The sequence below is a fragment of the Danio rerio genome, chromosome 15 (genome assembly GCF_052040795.2).
Source record: "Danio rerio strain M-AB ecotype USA chromosome 15, GRCz13ab, whole genome shotgun sequence".
Classification (NCBI taxonomy): Eukaryota; Metazoa; Chordata; class Actinopteri; order Cypriniformes; family Danionidae; genus Danio; species Danio rerio.
The window spans coordinates 12315323-12338291 of record NC_141035.1 but is presented as its reverse complement, the minus strand read 5'-3'; the positions used below and the strand labels follow the sequence as shown (position 1 = coordinate 12338291).

Genomic DNA, 22969 nt, shown 5'->3' with positions numbered 1-22969 from the left:
CTAGTTATTTTAAACATGATATACATACATTTTAATCAGCATTTTTAAAGATAAAATTTATTCAACAATCATGCATTTAATTGATTAACTATGTATAATAAAGGTATTTTATATTTTACAGAAGTTTTCTATTTGAAATATAGTTTGAAATACAAAAAAAAAAAACTGAAAATGGTGTATAAATCTAATAATGTAATGCACAAAATTCAGATTTTACACACACATATTTGTGTGTTTTAGCAAATACTTAGGTAATGTTAATAATAACTTAGAGAATTAAATGATGTAGAAGATTTGTTTATTGCAACAAATGAACCCTTATTCTAAAGTGACAGGCCTACCACAATTTATTGGCAAGTTTTTTTTTTATATAGCACATTTCATACTCAATAGTAATTCAAAGTGCTTTACATGAACAAGAAAAAAGAAACATGAAATACACATATAAGAAATAAAATCAACAGAATAAAAATGATTTAAAAATTATTATATTGTGTTAGAACAGATTTTAAAGGAATTAAAACGAAAAAATTTGACAAACACATAGCACAGTTCTCATTCAACGAAGAGAACAAATCAGATGTGTTTTGAGTCTTAGGGGAGGTGGGGGAATAGTTACTGAAGGCAAATTATCCCTGCTTTGACAGAACTCGTGGAATTTCTAATTTACTTGATCCTTATGATCTGAATGATTTGTTTGGTCTGTATTCAGCATATCTATAATGTATTGAGGCCATATGTGTGTGTGTGTGTGTGTGTGTAATATTTTATTATATATTCACACTATGTACAGTTGCCTTGAACTTGGCCAAAGCATGCTTGTTGCACCTCCCGTCTTCCCCGACGATCCGCACTCACATTACATTCTAACCTGGGCACGCTTACATCATTGATGATACGCTGATCAGTTAGCGATTTCGCTCAGCACATTGGAGATTTATTTCGTTATATCATTTTAGTCGTTTAGGATGAGGTGACACGCAGTCAAATATTTTGCCGAACAGATCAGCAACTTTTGACGCTTATAAACAATCATAAAGTCCTCGTGCTGCGGATATTAGGAGGTTTGTTGAAGGTTCAGCTGTCGTGCAGTGAGATGTTTGCATCTTTAATAAACTATGACAATTTGCTTTCATTGAACAGTAAGAATAAGAATGATTAAGGGCCTACTCACACTATGCTATCTGAACCGTTCCCAGGCCCGTTTCCTGGATTGTTTGAGAAGTGCCCAAGTCCGATTGTGGTGTGAGTGCGGGCCGTCAGGGGAGACGGGAGGGGGCCAAGCGTGCATTGGCCTGGTTCGAGGCAACTGTACCTAGTGTGAGTATGGCCTAATAAGACCGTGCCAAAGCCCAAGTGAACCGCACTCTGGCACACCTCTTCCAACCGGGCCAGGGCCAGCCAATTGAACTGAGGCCTGGGCACGGTTCATATAGCATAGTGTGAGTACGCCCTGACTGTCTTTTTTTGGAGTCCGGTAAGGAGTCAATAGCCGCGTTTCCACTATCGCGCCTAAAGCGAGCGAGCCAAGGCCAGTGGCGTTTTCACTGTCACTTCCGGTGTGACGGTTAAAAAACAAGACGTGGAACCCAAATGCAAGTAAAATTCTTTAATGCTTAACTTAAACAAAACAGGGAAAATGGTGAGTGGCTGGAAGTAAAGAAACTATAGGAGTAATCATCAACAGAGCAGATCAAACATTCGTCGTAGAAGAAACAGCAATGTCTCTGATGTACTCCTCAACAGAGCAGATCAAACACTCATCGTAGAAGGAGCAGGGATCATCAGAGACAGCAACAAGGAAATCAACCAAACCACTCACCACCAGCGATCTCAACGGGAGGAGCCTGACAAAAACACAAAGGATCGTGAGCAAACAATGAACTGACAAAGTGAGACAGGAACACTGAACATTTATAGGCACATAAAATGCGCTACACCTGTAGCGCGCTGATTATCAGCCGAGCGCGCTACGCAACAGTTCCGGTAACAAAGATCATGTGACCGCTCAGCTGATAACATGAAAACAAACATCCACTGGCAGCCACGCGACACCCACACAAACACAGAGAGAAAAAGCACACATACTTAGAAACACGTATCATGATAATGAACTGTCACACAATGCAGACACTTCAAATAAGGAGCAGATGGATCCACAACCGTGACATCCGGGGCCTAATCGGGCCAAAGCAGGCCTTTCTTGGGGCCAGCGGCCGGCCTTTTTCGGCCCGCCAAATACCTTGGGCCAAGGAGGGCCAGCTGGGGCTTCGGGGCGGAGTGAAAGGAGAGGCGGGAAGTTTTCTGATCGCACATGAGCACATGCCCCAAACAAATAAATAAATAAATAAGGGAAAGAAAACATCTAGCCTTATAGTCTGGGGTCTTTTTGCGTATGATCACCCTTATGTTTCCCTTTTAAATGTAAGGCTGCTGCATAAAATAATATAGTAGTTTTAATTTATAGTGACATTCTTTGCTGCGTCCTCCTTTATGTTTCAATAACACAATAATCATTACACCATATTAAAAACACAGCAGACAATAAAGGTTTTCGAGAGTTATTGTCAAGTTTAAAAGGTGTGTTTGTGCACGTTTAAATGCCTGTATGTGTGTGTGAGACCGGGCAAGAGCACTCCCTTCACAACTCTGTTGATGCTGCGAGCGGGCAGATATTGAGATAATTCACAATATAAATACAACAGAAAGACATAAAACTTAACAAATTACGTCCCCACTTTCGTAGACTTTAAACAATATAGTGTCATTTCTTGATAAAATAGCCTAAGATATATTAAAATATAATTTAAAGAATTACAAATATCGGATATATATAAAATCGCATTAAATAAATAAACCAATATAAAATAAACAAAATTTAGCTATAACAATGTAGGTAGCCTATATACAATACATAAATTAAACTGTTTTAAAGCCACATATAGCCTAACTTTCATTTTACAAAGACCTATCAAAAAAAAAAAAAACGATTTTAGAGATTTTCTAAAAACAATAAACACCGGAGAAGGTTTGAAATATTATTTATAAAGTATTTGGATAAGATGATATTAATCAAATCGCGCAAACATAGCATTATTTGGGTGAGTGAATGCAGAATCTAGCCTTTCTTTTTTTTTTCTGTCACCCAGTCATGTGCAGCGCAGCTTTAAACGCATTAAGGGAAAGCCCACACACAAAATGTGTTCTATATCCTCAAACAAGGGTTTATGTTTTTATATGATGTGGTCAAATTTATAAATGAAACTTTAAATGAAGAGCTTTAGTGAATAGCTGCCGAGCGGAACAAATATGGCTATATTTTATTAGGCTACTTGCTCTTGTGCCGGAAACACTTAACGCGACGTCTATCAAAACAAGGATGTTATAAAATACATGCCATATCGAGTTATAAAGAAGAATTTCTGTGGCTTTATATTATGGACGGGTGCACTCACTGTGATGGGTCCGTTAGTGGCGAGAGCACTCGATGCACAATGCCAACAGTCGGTCGGCGAGTAAACAAATGTGATGAATGGAAATACACTGGTCTGTGCTTATAGACATATAATGTACTGCAGTACAGTAACAGGTCATTTGTTTGTTTCGGTTGTCTTCATTTTAATGGTTTCGTTTCGTGATGATTCTATGGTGTGCTTTATCTGCCTCATTCCCGCTGAAGTGGGCAGGTTGTGTGACGAGCTGTGAGCTACTAGACAGACAGTGGAAATGCGACATGATTTCGCCCTGGCTCGCACTGGCCCAATAGTGGAAATGCGGCTACTTATATTAAAGGGCCACGAAACCCTCTCTTTTCACACCTCTAGTTTGCTAGTTTGGAAAAAGTCAGGAAAGTGGGTGTGTTCAGCTCTGTTCAGGTAGGAGTGTCTGGGGAGGGAAAGAGGGAAGATTTTACATAAAAATGTGAGTTTCCAATTAGGCATGCACTGATTTTCACAGAGGCAAAACAAACAAACAGACACAGAGGAGAAAGACAGTGACTGTGTTAACATAAAAATCAGTTATAGAATAATTTGCCAAATTATTAACTTGTCGACTTTAACTGCAGTTTGGCACTTTCACTTTCGTTCAGAAGCATTTTGTGCATGCCTCCCATGACAAACAAGATATTAGATGCGAGGATGAACGGCTGGAGAGTGTAGTTTTAATGGAATGATACTGCATGGCGAATGGGAGAAAATAAAACTCTGCATTTCTCGGTAACTTAGATGCACTCGTTAGGTAGCGTCAGAAAGCTGCGTGTATATAAACTATTCTGTCATAAAATGTGGTGAAAATCCTACATGACCGTAATGGTTTGATTGCGGTGTTTACATGTTTACACTTGGAAAGCAGCAGCAGATCTTTCAGTCAATAATATTGTGGTGATATTAACGTACTATAAACTTAGTAACTAAATAATTTTGACTAAGGTGTGTCTTTAAAAACTGAAAGAGTACTGCTGACGATACAAACTAACTTTGCCATCTGAATGAACAAACAAAAGGCAATGATCACACACACTTACCAAATCTGTAGAGACAGCACAATCAACACAAACTGGAGCTGCATCTTTTTTAAAAGGAGACGAGTGGCAAAGCCGGATTTCACTATTTCCAGATGCGAAAAGCTCTCTGGTAAAAAATGTTCCTTACAAACTTAGTTCTGTTGCGTGCACTGTAATCCACACGAGTCCAGCTGCACTCTCATAGCGGGGGAATTACAATAAAACCTTCGTTGCAGCACATACATAAACACAACACTGATGACCTACATCTCCAAATTCTTGTTCTTCCATTTGTTTTGGCAACACAATGTGGCGTCTCTTTGCCGTCTGAACTCTGTAACAGGTAAAAACAGTCTTCGAGCTATCGTGCATATTAATGAAAATACAAAATAGAGCTTGCTAATTGGTTTGAACCAAGTCTTACTCATGAATTAATGCTGTACACTAAGAAACGTCACGATGCACTCGCAGGTACAGACACCCAGTTTCCACACTGGAATGCACACAAGTTACTAATAGCTGTGATGCAGTTTCAAAAATTTGTTTAAAATCGGAAGAACGAATTTGCTTAAAATATTGAAAAAACAAACAATTTTCACTTTTTGATAAATTATATGTTTCCCAATAGTGTTTATTGCCATATGGGACACATATATGACTGTCAACAGCTCAAAAAAGTGGTTTGGTGTTTCGTGACCCTTTAATATACCCTAGGATTCTTGACTTTATTTATTTATTTTTTTTGTTTGACCGCTAGAGCCAAGGTACACATTAAGTTATGTAGTTTAAAGCACATGTAGGTTATTATAAAATTTTGTTCAGATGTTTTTTTATAAGGTGACAACAGAAATTAATAGGCTTTTAAATTATGTAAGAAGATGGTTTTCTAGAGCTGGGCTCTGTAGTCAAAACAGCTTACACTTAGAAATTAAGTCAGTAAAGCATCTGAATATTGCCAACACTGGTTTGACCTGCAACCAGATTCTCACTGCTGTTGAATGAATGTAACTGTGAGTTATTTTGCTGTCACTGACTCATAAAATTTCCGCCTCTTTTGTTGCCAAAGGGAGGAGAAAAAGGCTATTTATCAAAAAAAAAAAAAAAAAAAACCACCAGAGAGAACATTCTTTATTAAGCATTGAGCAGAATTCAAGAAGATAGAAACCTGTGAAGTACTGCAACATTGTAGCTCTGGGAATAAATGTTCACATTCTTTTGACTATTTTATCCAAACTTGGAGAATTTATGGAAATGGAGAAGACAGTGGATGAGCTCTGGACTGGATGAATGGATATCACAGTTCTGTGGAAACCAGAACTAATGTGGCATCCCTGGCGCTTGCAGTAGATTTGAATACAAATTGAGGCTAATTATCTCTCTTTCCTGCTCAGAAGATTTGGACTCAACAATACAAGATGGCTGAAGGCCAGAAGATTGAGAAGAATACCCAGGAAAAAAGACAGTGCTTACTGTACATAAAGCTCAGACAGAAGTGTAATAACATTATAATTGATTGTACTTACAAACAGAAGCATGCCGAAAATAATCAACCCCAAACAATAGTTTGTCTAAAGGCTTTTTTTATTCTTATGGCATGCTGATGACATTTGCATTTGTATTCATCATCTTCTCATTCTTAGATGCTTTCAACATTTGCAAGTTTTTTTTTCCAAGTTTGGAAACTGGTGGCCATTGACTTCAATTGTAAGAAAAATAAATACTATGGCAGTCAATGGCCTAAACCAAAACTCACAAAGATTTTAAGCAAGGTGAGGCTGAGTAAATAATTTCAGATTTGTGTGTGTGTGTGTGTGTGTGTGTGTGTGTGTGTGTGTGTGTGCGCGCATTTGAGAAAAACTGTATAATGTCATAGGTATGTTATTACAAGAAGGTGGTGAAATATGAGGGCATTGCTGATGTCCTCATTTTTCAAAAATCTTATAAATCACACAGAAAAAGTTATTTTTTTTTTCCCCCAGAAAAGTTAAACAGTTTTTACAGTGTAAAAACAATGGAAACCATTCACCACAATTTACAAAAACAAACGTGTGAGTGTGTGAATATGAATATTAGTCAATGGATAATTCAAATGTATTTGATTTACAGATTGACCACTTTGGCTTTTTGGAGAATGGCACGTTTAAGCAGAGGTATCTCCTCAATGACCAGCATTGGCACAAGGATGGAGGCCCAATCCTGTTCTACACAGGCAATGAAGGGGACATCACATGGTTCTGTAACAACACTGTAAATATGCATTTTTAACTAAACTTTGTAATGAAATTATGTGATATATAAATTGTGTTTATGGGCCTGGAGCTGCAGAGGTTACAGTAAACATGACCTGTTGCAAAATGATCTAGATGAGGACACACTCCTAACAATAAAGATGATGCACCAAGGGAAGTGGAAAATGAATGAGGAGCTGTTTGTTTCATTGTTGTCTGAGTTGTATGATAAACACTAAGTGTAGGATGGTTCACAAAACTGTTGGTTCAGTTTGTCGGTTTACATTGTAAAAAAAATACCTCCTATATTAACACTTGTTGATTAATGGTAATGATGGCAACATGTTAATTTTGCTCCTGTCATTTAAAATTTTTTAACCATTGTGTAATTTCACTTTTGACTCAAACTTAGCAATGACATAAATCACTATACACGTAAAGTCAAATAGAATTTTACTGCCATTCCACGTTAGCAATCTTGTGACTTGTGCTGTGCAGATCTGTTCAGTTGTATTGAGTCCAGTTTATTTTCCAGTGAACATACATTTGAGTGTTGGAAGTGCCTGACTGGCGGTATTAACCCTAAGCTTAGCTCATATACATCTGTGCTTACCGTGTTTCTGACCTATCTCACACCGATTAAGGCACTGCCTTGTGCTGGTAGCATTTTTTTTGGTTGAGGTCTTGGGCTCGAGGTCAGGTTTCTGTAGTAAACAAAGGTCTCATTCCTTCTCAATGGTCACTGTTGAGATTTTGTGATGATATACATGATTATGAAATATACAGGCATCACCACTTCAGTGAAGCTAAACAATGTTAATTAACTTCATATTTTTACAAAAAAATTAAGTTCTATTTCTCTGCCTCCTTGTCCTAAGGGTTTCATGTGGGATGTAGCAGAGGAGCTGGGAGCTTTGCTGGTTTTTGCTGAACATCGCTACTACGGAGAGTCTCTGCCTTTTGGAGAGGAGTCATACAGCGTAAGTCAAGACTCCTTGTTGTGGCGAGAATCATGGATCATATTTTTGATACCATCCTTTGCCATCTGAATTGTCTTTATTTTCTTTCAGAACGCCAAGTATCTGAACTACCTGACATCAGAACAGGTTTTAGCTGACTTTGCAGTGCTCATAAAAGCTCTTAAAAAAAGCCAGCCTGGCGCTGAGAAGAGTTCAGTTATCGCAATAGGCGGCTCCTATGGAGGGATGCTAGCAGCCTGGCTGAGGATGAAGTATCCCAATGGTGTTGTAGGGTGAGTAATTGCTATGCTAATATGTTGAATACTATATATACACTATACATTCAGTGAAATATTATAAAAAAAAACTTTTACTGATTTGCTGTGTTTTCAATTGTTTTTTATTTTATTTTTTTTTTGTGACACAAAGCTATCAATATTTAGTGTCAGAAACACAATTTTTACTATTAATACTGAAAACAGTGTTGCTGTCAAAACTGATACTTCATCATTATTCGATAAATTGAACAGCATTTACACTGTATGAAAAAGAACATTACTACTTCAACTCTTAATAATAATAATAATAATAATAGTATTAATATTAAATCTGAATAGCTGAATTAAAGCTTTTTTAGTTTCATGCCATTCAATCATTGTTTGTACAGTAGTGCGATGTTTGCCCAAGGCGGATTTATTGTTTTTTTTTTTTTTGTTATACTTTAATGTTTTAGATTATCAAACAAATTTAAATATTAGTCAAAGATAACACAAAAAAAACGCATCAGAATTTTTTTTTAATTAAGGTTTTTATTAATAAGGGAAAAACAAAATCCAAAAATCAGCTTTTTCCATACCACTGTAAATGCAACAAAAAATAATAATAATTCCTAGCTATTTAATGCATTTTAATCCATGTATGATGGTATGTCTTACTTGTTACAATGTATTTTTACCAGTATTAAGTGGAAGTTAAATCCTGTGTAAATTAACTTTAAATGACTTGAGATGCACTTAAAGGTCACAGTTAGTATAGTATATATTTAAATGTAAGATTTCTTATTAAAATTGCATAAGTACAATATATAATTTAAAGTGTCACTAGGTGCATGTAAACTAAAATGCCTAAATGCAGTGTGTAACCATGCGTCTAATTAAGGACTGGGATGTGATTCAGTAGGGGGGTTCATGATAATTGTTTAATTCTTCTACTGTGAAATGAGTTAATCAGTGATTTTGAGCTGGTGTTTTCAGGGCTCTTGCAGCGTCTGCTCCCATCTGGCAATTTATTGTGCCATGTGGAGAGTTTTACCGTGTGGTCACTCGTGACTTCACCATCAGTGGCTCCAACTGCAGCAGCAGCATCAGGAGCTCATGGGCTGCTATTGACAGGCTCTCTGCAACAGGTTAGTAAAGATAGTTTTGCAACTTTCCCATGTTATGAACTCAAAAGTGAAGACCAGGGGCCCATTTTAGAAAGGAGGTTAAGTGAAAACTCAGAGTATTTTAACCCGGAAATGAGAGAAACTCTGGCTTTTCCATTTTAAAATGGCAGGTTTGTCAAACTCGAGAAAGCAGGGTAAGTCAAGCCTGTTTCTGAAAGTGAAGGAGCTTTAACTTAGAGTCAGTTACCGTAGTGACTTACTCTGTGATCCTAACCTGGTCAGGAGCAGGTTTTATTCTCTAAACTTTGATTTTCTGTTGGTCTCATCTTTTTTTAAATCGAAGCGGTATTTCTCGCCTTAGCCTTACGTTCCCACCTATTTTAATACTCATTTTGGATATGCTAATAAAAAATGATTGACGGAAACATCATGATGCTCATAACTTATAATATGCATAATAAAACATATGCATAACTGAGTAGGATAAACTTTTATTTGATAAGAAAAGATGCACATAAAATGCAATGGAAACAATTTTACTGAAAAAATTTCAGTATGTGCAATAAGAAAAGCTTTGTCATATAGATTATAATGAAGATGTGTGTGACTAGACAAACCAGCAGGCTGAGCACACTGTAGAACATCTGAAATGTTGTTTTGGTCATTCTAAAACTCATTAACCATTTCAGTATTAATGTTATTGTTTAATTATTAATTACCTCGGGAGTGTCAAGAGCGGCTCATGGCATCAAAGGCGCAAGTATGTTCAAAGTTGCCTGAGGCGCAAGTATGTTTGTTAAATAAGGAAAAGATTGACCAAGCTTCTTCTACCGCAGTAAATGGTGTTTTTACTGTTGATATTTACCGCCAGTTAATCGGAAAATGATAACTTGGTTCTCTTTGATTTTTTTGGATGGAAACACTGCTTCATTTGCACATCTTTTATTCCAGTTTTGCACATAAATTTTAATGATATATTTGGATGGAAACAGCTATTGCCTACAGTACATTTCAGTCACACAAAGATCAAAGTCACATACGAGAGTGGCTTGTCCTTTTTTTTAATAAATAATTAGCTTAAATTCACTGACCTTTGACATGTACTGTAATTAATGGGATTATTACTTGTTCTAAAACTATTTTTTAGTTCTGCTGACATTCTTAATGTCATATCAACCTTTATCACTTGATCAATAATAGAGGGAGACAAGTGCACTTTTAAATCTATTAAAACTGATCAACGTGTATAAAAGTGGAAACAAGTGTAAAAATTGTATAAACGCCACACATAAAATTACTTATTTTATTATACTTAAATATTTAAATACTCTAAATAACGCATGTAAAATAACGCATTAACTTGATCAGCTATGTTTTCCTATGCTAACTCTGTTTTATTAATGCAGTGGTGTTGCTTTTTTAAACATATGGTCATATTTGCTATAATTTAGCATGAGCACATCAAGTGGAGCAAGAAATGCTGATCTCTTTTTTTCAGATGTTGCCATGGTGAATCGTAATATCTGTGCTCCATTGATAATGTCTTTTTATAGTTGTGGTGTGCACGCTAAACTCAACTTAAACTTCTGAAAATGAAAACTCTGAGTTTTTAAACTCTCAGTAAATCAACTCAGAGTTCAAGTTTAAACTCTGAGTTGGTTGAACCTCGTTACTGAGACAGGCCCCAGGAGTCTCTTATTCCATCAGAGAGAGTTCTTTATTGAAAACTTACCTTTGCTGCATTCATGAAGTCATCTCAGATAAGTCTGGCATTCTTATTTAAATAAAGCCACTTAGATATTAAAACATAGAGACTGTGTTCCCTGAACTTCTAGATAAAAAAAAAAATTATAGGTAATAATCTAATTGATTTTTATAAAATAAAAACAAAAGATAGTCAAAAGATAACTCAGATTATTGAAAATTGTCACATTATGTAAAACTCTTTTTGTTAAAGATTTGATTTTTTAGAAACCCTTAAGTAGTAATTAACATTTTTTTTGCAACACTCTTGAATTTAAGAAAACATAAGGGCAATGTAATAGTAAAAAATCACCCTTGAAGTGTTTTTATGCAAACACATCTTTAACTAACCAGCAACTTTTTCCCCTTTGGGCATCTTGCTGCAAACCCTCTTGGGCAAACTCTGCCTTTGCTTCCAACACACCAATGCACCAAGGAAACTGCGATAGAGGTCTGATCAGGCCCCGCCAATGACTGTGGAAACACGACTGGCCCAGCCACACACTGGCATGCTCGCTTTAGATGTGACAATGTAAATATGGCTGAGATTATATGTTTAATAGTAATGTTTGAGGGAAGAGCATTTCTTTCAAACTATGTTAACAATTGACTGGAACTACTTGTGCATTAAACAATCTTTTTGCACACCTTTCCAGCCAATCAGAATTTTGACAGACCATGGAATATTTTTGACACTATGGGCTCTTTTATACACCCTGCGCAATTTGCCGTGATTTGTCACTATTTTTAAATCAGCTCAACCCTAGTTTTCACTTTTTGCGACACATTATTTAAATAGCAACTCCATTTTCACCACTTTGTGGAATCATGGGTGTGCTGGTCTAGAAAGAAGGTGTGTTAAGGTGCATTGCTATTTTGAGGATGCCATAGACCAGGGGTCTCAAACTCAATTTACCTGGGGGCCGCAGGAGGCAAAGTCTGATCAATAAGGCATTTCACAAAAAAAAAAGTCCTCAAATGTCATTATTAGCAGTTTTAATTATTTCTTCTAAACATTAATAGAACATTGAGTGAAGATAATGAACAGTTCTTCTAAACATGGCATCTTTTGCCTACTTCTTGCTGCCAGAGACTTGACAGTGCTTCTTCTCACAAATCTGAAACACATTTGGCTTTAGAGCGGAAGCAGTTGAGACCCTCAGTATGGCTTGAAGATGATCATCATTAAGTCTAGACCTGTACTTTGACTTTTTAAAGTTCAAGGTGGAGAATAACTTCTCACACAAATATGTGCTCCCAAAAAGGCACATGGTCCGCTTGAACATTCGGGAAAGCTCAGGGAAGCTGGGTGGCAATTCTCTCGAAAATTGCCCATGCATGTCTGCTTTTCCACTCATCTCCCTGAACTTGACTTTGAGATCAGAGTTGCATTGCAGGTCAATGAGCTCCATTTGAAGCACAGGAGGAAAAGGGGTCCACAAAAATTTGGAAAGTGGCTCTGTGCGTTTTGAAGTCTGCAAATCTGTGATCAAATTCCTTCTCTAGCTTAAAAATAGCATCAACATATTTCTCACCACTGAATGGTATGCCTGCATCCACAAGTGCCTTGCATGCTGGGAAATGGCAAAGGTTTGTCTGAGAGAGCTGGGATTTCCATAACACAAGTTTTGTGGAGAATGCTCTCACATTGTCATAGGCAGCGCTGACGAGCTGCCCCTGGCCTTGTAACATCTTGTTTAGTATATTCAGCTTATGTGTGATGTCAACAAGAAAAGCTAAGTCCATAAGCCATTTGTGATCACTCAACTCAGAAACAGCCTTCCCATCCTTCTCCATGAAGGCTTTCACTTCTTCTCTCAACTCAAAAAATCTTTTCAGGACATTTCCCCTGCTGAGCCAACGTATCTCGGTGAAATAGAGCACATCTCCATATTCTGACTCCATTTCCTCTAAAAAAGCACGGAAACTCCTGTGCTTTAATCGCCTGGATCTGATTAGGTTTACGCATTTCAAAACAACAGACATCACATTGTCACACGGCAGGCATTTGCTGCAAAGGGCCTGCTGATGGATAATGCAGTGAAGAGCAGTGGCCTCCTCTACACCCTCCTCTTGAAGTTTTTTTTTAACAAGTGCCACCAGTCCATTTTTCCTCCCTATCATCGATGGCGCTCCGTCGGTTGTTATTCCAACTAACCTCTTCCATGGCAAACCTGCATTCTTAAGGGTATCACACAGATGACGAAATATCTCATTAGCGGTGGTCTGGCCATGCATTGGAATTATTGTGAGCAGCTCCTCCGTCAATTCAAAATTGCAGTCAACACCACGGACATAAATTGTGAGCTGAGCAGTGTCTGTTATGTCTGTGCTCTCGTCAAGAGCGACGTCGTATGCATCAAAACATTTGGCTTTCTCACACAGTTGATGATAAATGTCACTTGACATGTCAGAAATGCGCTCTGCCACAGTGTTGGCAGAAAGACTGAGGTTGCTAAACTGACCTTTCTTTTCCGGACAGATAATACTTGCAGCCTGTAACATGCATTTTTTAAACAAACTCTCCTTCTGTGAATGGTTTCCCTGCCTTAGCAATCATCTCACTAACCATGTAACTAGCTGCGACTGATGCAACATTCTCTTTGGTTGATTTCTTGAAGAAATCTTGTTGCCTCAGTATACATGCTTTAAGACTGGCAACTCGCTTGGCTCTCTCATCCCCCTGATATTTTGCACATTCCTCAGCATGTTTAGTTGAATAATGGTGTTTCAAGTTGTATTCCTTGTGCACTGCAACTTTCTCTGTGCAAACAAGACATGTGGGGATGCCCCTGTGCTCAACAAAGAAATACTGCGTCTCCCACTTTTCCTGAAATTGTCTGTGCTCGTCATCAATCTTTCTCTTCAATGCAGGCTTTGATGAAGTCATGATGGGGGTATGACCAAATCTAATTCTGTAATAAAATCTAATTCTTCTCTGTCTGTTCTAATTCTAATTGATTCCAGGTGTGGCCCACACACAAACTCTCCTGCCGACTGCCGGCCTCTCTTCAATTCAATCTTTTTCTGACTGCTGTGCCAGGGGTCAAGTCCTAGGGAAAAAAGTGGGGGAACTCACTCAAAACTTCCATTCCCTCACCTAAAAAAAAGGCGTATATATGTATAAATAAAACACCCCCACCCCACTCCAGTCACATCAGTCTGTACCAGTCTGTATCTACCTATAATATATAGGCCTATAAGATGCAGGCTGTAGCTAGGTAGGTGGCAGGCTGCAGATATGTAGCTAAGTGGCAGGCAGGGGCAGGAACTAGGGATGCTCAAAATAATCGATTAACCGTTAACCGAAAGGGTGCGTTTGTGACCGATTAATGCTATCAGTTAAACGATTAAAATTATTATTTTATATATTTTTAGTTTGGCTGCATAAGGGGCCGATTGAATGCGCCTTTGCGTTAAGAGGGGCATTTTTTGCACGCGGCTCATCCCAGAGCAGCTTTTTGTGTTGTCAAGACAACTACAGAGAACTTTTAAAGAGCTTGGTTTCCGCTACATTCATTCTTCCATGGCGGGCATCCCGCCACGGCTACATTATGCATTCAAAACATTCAGTTATTGTTGTTGTGGTTTTTAATAGCGGATTATAATCGCTTCAAAACGTACTAAAAGGTAAGTGAATCATAACAGCTCAAACTTTTTCTGTAACCGTATAGTGCTGTGCGCTATTGATTAATCCTTTGGGGATTTGTGCTGACTGACCGACAGGTGCGCGATGCGTAAGGCCAGCAAACACGCAGAAGCTTTTAGTTAAGATGAACACAGTTTCTATCAGAGGTGTGGACTCGAGTCATGTGACTTGGACTCGAGTCAGACTCGAGTCATGAATTTGATGACTTCAGACTCGACTTGACAAAATATAAAAAGACTTGCAACTCGACTTGGACTTGAACATAAATGACTTGGACTTTCACTTGGACTTGCGCCTATTGACTTGTAAAGACTTGCTAATTTCTATAAAAAGCCCAAAGATAAAAAGTATGTTGACACAGAACGCTCTATCTCTGCATGTGTGTGCGTGTGTGAGACAGAGCATGCACGCATACTTTCGACCACTAGCGCTTTGTGGCGCACTTCCGTGTTTTTGCACCAGCGGGAAATTTGAAGATGCCATTTTCATTCTGACTCGGAGAGTGAAATAAACACATACGCGATCTGCTCCTTTTGTTTTATTCAGCGGATTTACAACATCTGTCAAAGGTAAGAGACTTTACTACTCGCAACGTGTTACTGTTGTGCAAAAGCATTGTTTTACTGTTGTGTATAAGTCAATGAACTTCAGTTTTTTTAAACCAAATTTACCCTCTCGTGATTTATATCATATAATTATGAATGAACATGGCTGTAATTTAAGTTTTTTTTTTTCATTTGGTCGTTTGTGTCAATGCGCATATTATGTTTTATCTTTGTGTTTTGCCCATCCTCTGACAGTATTTTCTAACTAATTAGTAGTAACATTTATTACATGCCATAATAACTAGATATATAATTTATTTTTAAAGCTCTTAAAACTGTAAAAAAAAGAGTTTTTTGTTATTTTCTGGTGACATTTTGCAATAAGGTTTTTTTAGTTAATCTATGTACTAACATGAACTAATAATGAACTATACTTCTAAACCTTTATTAATTATAGTTTAACATTTACTATTGCATTATTACAATTTAAAGTTATGCTTGTTAACATTAATGTTAATGCACTGTGAGTTAACAAGAATTAACCAATAATTTTATTTCCATTAATTAAAGCATAAAATAATGAATACTGTAATGAACTGCACTGCATTGTTTGTTCACATTAGTACATGCATAAACTTAATTAATTAATACAACCTTATTGTAAAGTGTTACATTTTTCATATTTTGGATTAATACTATTAATTTTATTTAGTATTTAAAACCTTAAAGGTATTTTTATTATTGTTGATGTTATGCCTCTTAGCAATATTTTAGTTCTCTATATGGTTTTTAATTAAATTTTTTATTGCGAGATTGTAATGTAATGCATATATATTGTTGAATTTCTGTTTGTTTGTTTTTCTGTATTTCCCCCTCTATATTTAAGGATTATCTACTATTTTTAAAGTACTTAAAACCAACCATCTAATAAAAAATACAATTAACAATCACATTTTGTTTCATGAGTGTCTTTCTTCCTGTTTTGTAGGACTCTTATTTTAACAGATTTCATTTGGAAACACTTGACTGATCATTCAATTAAAGTTTTACCTTTATTATTCCATCACTCAATGAGATCATTTAATTGTGAGTTGAATTACTCCATTTGTAATTGTTTTTAAATAAACTAAAAACGAAGACTTGTTTTATTCAGTTTGTTGAATGTGAACTTCTCTACTTTACATATTAAAAGATATTTAAAACCACTATGAATGTATTTAAACTAATATTTAAATTTATATAACTGTTTCACTGTGGGTATTTCTATTTTAATTTATTTAGCACATTTACTGGCTATTCAAACATGAAAACAAGTTTTAGATACTTTGTGGCTCTAATAAATGGTTAAACATAACAATATCCCTGCAGAAAAATCCAGCTTAAACCAGCCTAGGCTGGTAAGCTGGTTTTAGCTGGTCGACCAGGCTGGTTTTAGAGGGGTTTTGGTCATTTCCAGGCTGGTTTCCAGCCATTTCCATCCTGGTCTTAGCTGGTCAGGCTGGAAACTGACCAGCAAAATCCAGCTAAAACCAGCTTGACCAGCCTGGTTTAAGCTGGACATAGCTGGTTTTAGCTGGTCATCTCCCAGCCTGACCAGCTAAGACCAGGCTGGAAATAGCTGGAAACCAGCCTGGAAATGGCCAAAACCCCTCTAAAACCAGCCAACCAGCCTAGGCTGGTTTAAGCTGTTTTTCAGTAGGGATTTTTGACAAAATGTTCTAAAATGATTGTTTACAAGTGCCTAAGTGGGATTCGAACCCCGTTCTTTATGAAAAGAAAGAAAAATCTGATTGGCTCTGACATTACTTTCACCAGTGGGCAGGTACTTCAATCTGATTGGCTGGTCTCTCACGCGCGTATTCAGTCTCTGCGTTTGCTTGAGTTTTGTCCACACTGGCGCTTCATAATTTTCCTGCTTTTGCTCTCTAGAGATCCTCCTGATAAATTGATTATTCCAGAATGTTGATATGGTTTATATATTGCTAAACTATTTAGTAACAATACACGAAAAACTATGAGGTTAAGGTAAATTCTATAATAAATACTAGTGTTTTTGAGAGTTAGGTATACTGCCTATGTTTAAGCCTAGTATTATTTACAAGTTGTTAATGAATGCTTCAGCATACTGTAGTATTAAGAATAGTGAACTAATAAAATGAAATACAGAGTGTAGTTTTTCTACAGTAAAGTGTGGTGAATTGTAGTATAATATACCCAATACTGTAAAAAAACTACAGCACTGGGTCATTTGTTTATATTACACTTGTGTTACCATAGCAACTATAATATTACCCCAACAGATTAATTAAAGTACTTTACTATAGTACTGTTCAAAACCCTGTCCATGCCAATAGATGTGTTCAGGGGCCCTGTGGAACAGTTTTTCCTCAAAATGAAGAGGATGACATGGAAAATGTCCTCCACAATCTCATCAATAATGTGGAAGACAGCAGAGACGTGTTCACTTTATTTTAGTTGCCATGATAAAATGGGATTGATAGTGAGATTTATTTAAAGAGTGAATAGTACAGTAGGCTATAATACCTAATCAAGTTTTTCCTTATTTTTATCACAGTTACATTTCTGCTTGCGTTAGTTATATTTTTTGTTTAAATGTTTTTTATTTGATTAGTATGGTGAACCTTTTGGATGTTTAATAAATGTTTGTAAAACAAAATGCATTCTTTACATCCAACCTCTATTCTCTGTGTCTTTAAGTGTTTGAAACTGGAAATATCTAATCATAAAACATACAGCCAAAATGTTATGGTTTATTAGATAAAAAATGTAATATGTAAGTCTATTTTAGTATTTTGGTTTTTGTTAATAAATAGTGCCTCAATATAAATCATATCAAAAAGCACAAAAGGAAGAGGAAACACAAGACACAAATTCTGTATATAATCTCTGAGAGCGTGCAGGAAAATGTGTGTGAGCAGTGCATATTTGAGAGCGAGAAAATTTGCGCGTGAGCAGCGTATATTTGAGAACTCGCAATCAGTTTTGTCCACAGAGGAAATCGGTGCACGAGCATCACACAAGGTAGAGAGCAAAGTTTTTCATTGTTATGTGAAGAAAACAACGTTATTGTTTGTATGAAGTAGCCTACTTCATTTAGAATATGTGCTACCATTTTACATTGCTGCTAGACAGATTTGCATCTCCATCTCTTTAGCGCACACGAGATTCAATTGACAAAATACCAATTTCACTCAATTTTACTTTGCAGCATACAGAAGTTGTTGGTCTACTGCTTCCTCATTGAGGTTGTTTATGTAGTTTTAGTTAATCACAAGTTGATCACTGAAGACATAACATAGCACAACTAAACTTAATGAACTAGACAGCAGTAGACCTGCAATTTCTGTGTGATGTGAGGCAAAATAGACTCTTTTTTTGGTGGAACTCATTCTTGGGCAATATGCTGTGTAGACGAGACGCAGCACTGTTTAGCACTTTTTCAGAAAATTACATTTGTATCTTTATATATCTAAGCAATGTTCTTTCATTAAAAAAAGGTTTGTTTATTAAATACAGATCTTACAGCCATACATAATCTGTTTAAATTTTATTTTTCTGTTAAAAAGACTCGAAAAGACTCGAAAATCATACTATAGGACTTTGGACTTGACTTGAGACTTGTTGCCTTTGACTTGGGACTTGACTCGGGACTTGCCTGTCTTGACTCGGGACTTGACTCGGGACTTGAGGGCAATGAATTGAGACTTACTTGTGACTTGCCAAACAATGACTTGGTCCCACCTCTGGTTTCTATAGTTATACTTTATTTATAAATAAAGTATGACTCTGCATATAATCACTCTATCTTGCTGGAGTTTATAGCCGTTTCGCTTTACTTCAGGACACATTAATGCCACTCTGAAGCTTTAATCGCTGTTTTAAGTTATCCAGAGCTGTATGAATGTAAAAATCTTGAATATCACAATATTATTAAATATTACAATTTTATCAACATATACAGCAACACTTTTGCGCAATCAATACCCAGCTGATTCAGTCGTTTCATTAGAGGACCGGCCGCGCTTCTTCTCTTCTTTTTTCCTTGTCAACATATAAAGGCAGGTGCGCCTCGCGTTTTTGGAATGAAAAAAGCACATTAGCTGTGGTCAGCCACTTGTTCAACTGCAAGACATACTTAACTTGCGGGACGATAACGTATAACCCATGCCTACAGACACATTTGCCAAAGAAGCAAAATGGAAGAAGAATATTGCTTGAAACGGACGTGTTGATGCCAAAAAAAACTCTGATGTTGACCTGGATCTGTATCATAAACGCAACAAATAGGCTTTACCTTTTATTTTACAGCATATAAAGCATGTATGCACATTAATGTAATATCATATTTGAACAACAAAACTGTTTACAAAAAGTCTACATATGCGTGCGTGTTGTCTTTTCATCACGCAGCGCGCACACTTGGGCCGCAATGGAGAGAAAGGAAACCATAGCAAGACAATCTTTAAAATAATGATTTCTATTAAAAATGTAAAAGGTTTTGTGATTATAATAATACAAGCGGGGCATTAAATAAATGCATATTTTCCGTGGAGCGAGCGATTTGAGGAAGTCTGCTATTTTATTTGATGGAAGACAAAAATATGATTGGAAAAAACAGCCTATGCCGGTTATTAAAAATAATCAGTCAATGTTTTCGATTTGTAATATAAATTAATTAGCCTATTTAAGTGGAAATAATTTAGGGCAGTCCTATTTATTTTATTCATTTTATTTAGTTTATTCTGTTCTTCTGTGCTAAACACTGCAGGTGCTTGAAGATGCTGTGTTGTATTGTTCTATTATTAATATGCTAGCATATAAAATAAATCAGTATTTTATGCAATATTTAATGTGTCAGACACAAAATAGACATGTCAATTTGTTTAATATAAAATTAATAGTAATCTGACCAGTTAACCGTTAATAACCGATTAATAAGCGGCGGTTGTCAGTTAGCAAAATTAACCGAAATGAGCATCCCTAGCGGTAACAGCTTACCTTGGTTCTGGCCGGCGGGAGTTCCCTCCTAACACTTCCCGCCCGTCACAGCGTCTAACAAAGGGGCTGGGTGCGTGGTGATGTCACTGGCAACCCCGCACCCTTGGTTTACACGGCGGGCGGGGAATGCCAGTGACCGCTGTGTACGAATAGAAACAGCGGAGCGGGGAGCGCTCTCTCTCCCCGCTCAGCTGATTCTGTCAGTGTACAGCGGTCGGCGTCGGCCACAAAATATTGCACTGAGGGCCGCAAATGGCCCGTGGGCCGTGAGTTTGAGACCCCTGCCATAGACCATCTAAAACCTAGTCTTAAGTCCAACACGAAGCACATTGGTTGTTTGCCTATGCAACATGCAACATTTTAGAGTCCAAACTCTAAAAGCATTGCTTAAAAAACACAGGATGTACAGCACAAATATATTTACATATGAAATATAAATTACATATAAATTAAAGGATTAAAATATTATACAAAGTCAGTTTATTCATGACAATTTGCAATTGTATAATTTTATTATTATTAACAGTATTGTTTATTACAGTATATGCATATTATACTTGTTTTAAAACAAACAAGCTTAAGTTTGTCCACCTGATGGGTTTTAAAGACTTATGCATCACCATATGTGGCATAAAGAATAGGACATGTTTGAATATAACTCAGTTTTTTGACCATGCTACGTTATTATTGTTCATTTATTCATTTACCGGAAATTAGAACTTAATTTAGAAATAGTTTTTAAATGAATCTATGCGCTTAACAAACAAAATGAAACATGTAGGCCAGGGGTGTCCAAACTACGGCCCGCGGGCCATCTGCGGTCCGCAATCAGTTTTGTGGCGGCCCGCAAGGCTTTTTATAAATATTAATAGAATCTGGCCCGCTATACAAAAATGAACGTAATTCAATAAATAACCACCAGGTGTCGCTATTACATGCCTTCAATTAGGCAACACTTCTTGTTATGAAGTAAAACTAACCGACTAAACTGAAGGAAACATAATTGATAATCACGTTTTGGCGAGCCATGGCACAACCAAGAAAAAGGAAAATCAACAGTGAGAGCAGGAACTTTCAGTCACGTTGGGGCAAAGAATTTTTCTTTACAGAGGTCAGCGGGAAATGTATCTGTTTAATTTGCCAGGAATCAGTTGCAGTAATGAAGGAATATAATATTAAAAGACATTATGAAACAAAGCATCAGGCCTTCAGCTCTTACACTGGTGCCGAACGAGATCAAAAAGTAAAACAAATAGCAGCTGCTCTATCAGCTCAACAACAGCAGTTTTTTTGTGCTATTAAAGTGCAAGAAAATTCTACACTGCACTGCAAAAAATGTTTTTTTTTTTTTGTCTTGTTTCAAGTCCAAATTGCAACTGTAATTTGCCCAGAGAAGATTCAAGTTTGTTTTTAAACTTAAACTTAAGTCTTTCTAGAAACACAGTTGGATGACCGAAATAAAATATTTTTTATGATAATATACACACACATCTATCCATCCATATATATATATATATATATATATATATATATATATATATATATATATATATATATGCGTGTCTGTGTGATGTATGTAAAATTTGGCCCGGGACAACATTTTTTTTTTTGCATCTGGCCCTCGCCCCAAAAAGTTTGGACACCCCTGATGTAGGCTAATGGATGGCTTCAGCGTAGTACGTCCAACACCGTTTACATATCCATAAAAGTAAAGGAGTAAAGTAAAGAGTAAATGTAAAGAGAAAGAGGCAGAATGGAAGAGGCTCATTCTTTATCCTCACGCAGATGATCAGTTTAACTGTTTTCTTGCTAGTGAAGCGTTCAGTTTTTACAAACTTACAAACGACTCTTAAAGAGAATGTGAAATGAGACAAATCACAATGTAGTTTGTGTCAAAGCAGCTTAACATACAGATAGTTGATGAAAGGAGAGTAAAACAATACTAATTAAAATGGTTAAATTAAGCTGCTTCAGTTTAGGTCACTTTAAATGACACTGTTGAAGTTTAGTTTAGCTCTGCTCAGTGTCACTGCTGTAGGCCGATCCACTGAAGAGCAACTCCTCTGATGCGCAGCTCCAGCAGCCACAGCCATGGGAAACTGTTTCAGTGTTTAAGTACCAGATATGAGAAGGATCTACCTCCTACACTATCAATTGTTTAGAATTACTTGAGCATAGTGGACATGAGGGGCTGGAATACAGCAGGAGCTCACTGAAATTTTGGGGAACTAAGCTATTAAGGGCTTAAGTAGTCCATAAGATTAAGAAACGTATTTGGTGATGAATACTGATCAAATGCAATACTGACAGGACTGAACTAATATCATGTTTCTTATTTCCTTCTAGCAGCTGTATTTTGAACCAGTTGAAGTTTGTTAATTAGGCTTACTCAGCAACCTCCTAGTAATACATTACAATACCATAACTGAGAAGTCATATAAGCATGAATAAGCTATACATTAAAAATTGACATTAGACATTTACTGTATGCAATTCCATCCAACAAACTTTGGTTGTTGAAGATTTTGTTTAACTTTTTGTGAAGTTCATGTTACTTTTAATTTTCACGTCTGCTTTCCTGGATTCATTTGATGAAGTTTTTCTTTTGTAGGTGAGGGTCTGCAGTGGCTTTCTCAGACATTTGGACTGTGTGGTCCTTTAAAGTCTCAAGAGGATGTGTTCGGCTTTAAGGCTTGGCTGCAGGAAACCTGGGTGAACTTGGCCATGGTGGATTATCCATATGAAGCCGACTTCCTTCAGCCACTGCCAGCCTGGCCTGTTAAGGTATCCTAAATTAAGTTTCTCTTGATTATCACACTGTGGTGCACGCTTTGTGATAGAGCTGCACAATGAATTAAAAAAAAGATTGCGATCTCAATTCGACTCTGTTCAGGAGAGAAGCATAAAGGCGGCTGCACAAGTTTTTTCATTGTGTCAC

At 36.8% G+C, this 22969-nt stretch overlaps 2 protein-coding genes across 15 annotated transcripts in view; one reads left to right on the top strand and one right to left on the bottom strand.

Moving 5' to 3' along the window:
• prcp (prolylcarboxypeptidase (angiotensinase C)) overlaps positions 1–22969 on the top strand; it is a 107751-nt gene that overhangs the window by 28885 nt on the left and 55897 nt on the right. For 9 of the 14 annotated variants that reach the window (XR_015508491.1, XR_015508493.1, XR_015508492.1 and 6 more), the window contains 5 exon segments: positions 6611–6751; positions 7611–7712; positions 7803–7984; positions 8945–9096; positions 22643–22815. Coding sequence is in view for 6 of the 14 variants with exons in the window: in XM_087282698.1 (XP_087138824.1) it covers positions 6611–6751; positions 7611–7712; positions 7803–7984; positions 8945–9096; positions 22643–22815 (750 nt within the window). In the remaining 8 variants the exon portion in view is untranslated. 14 annotated transcript variants of the gene reach the window in all.
• Positions 10233–15932, bottom strand: LOC147840519 (general transcription factor II-I repeat domain-containing protein 2A-like). The gene has a single exon (XM_087283718.1). It carries the CDS (start codon positions 13321–13323, stop codon positions 12217–12219), a length of 1107 nt encoding a protein of 368 aa, XP_087139844.1. The 5' UTR covers positions 13324–15932; the 3' UTR covers positions 10233–12216.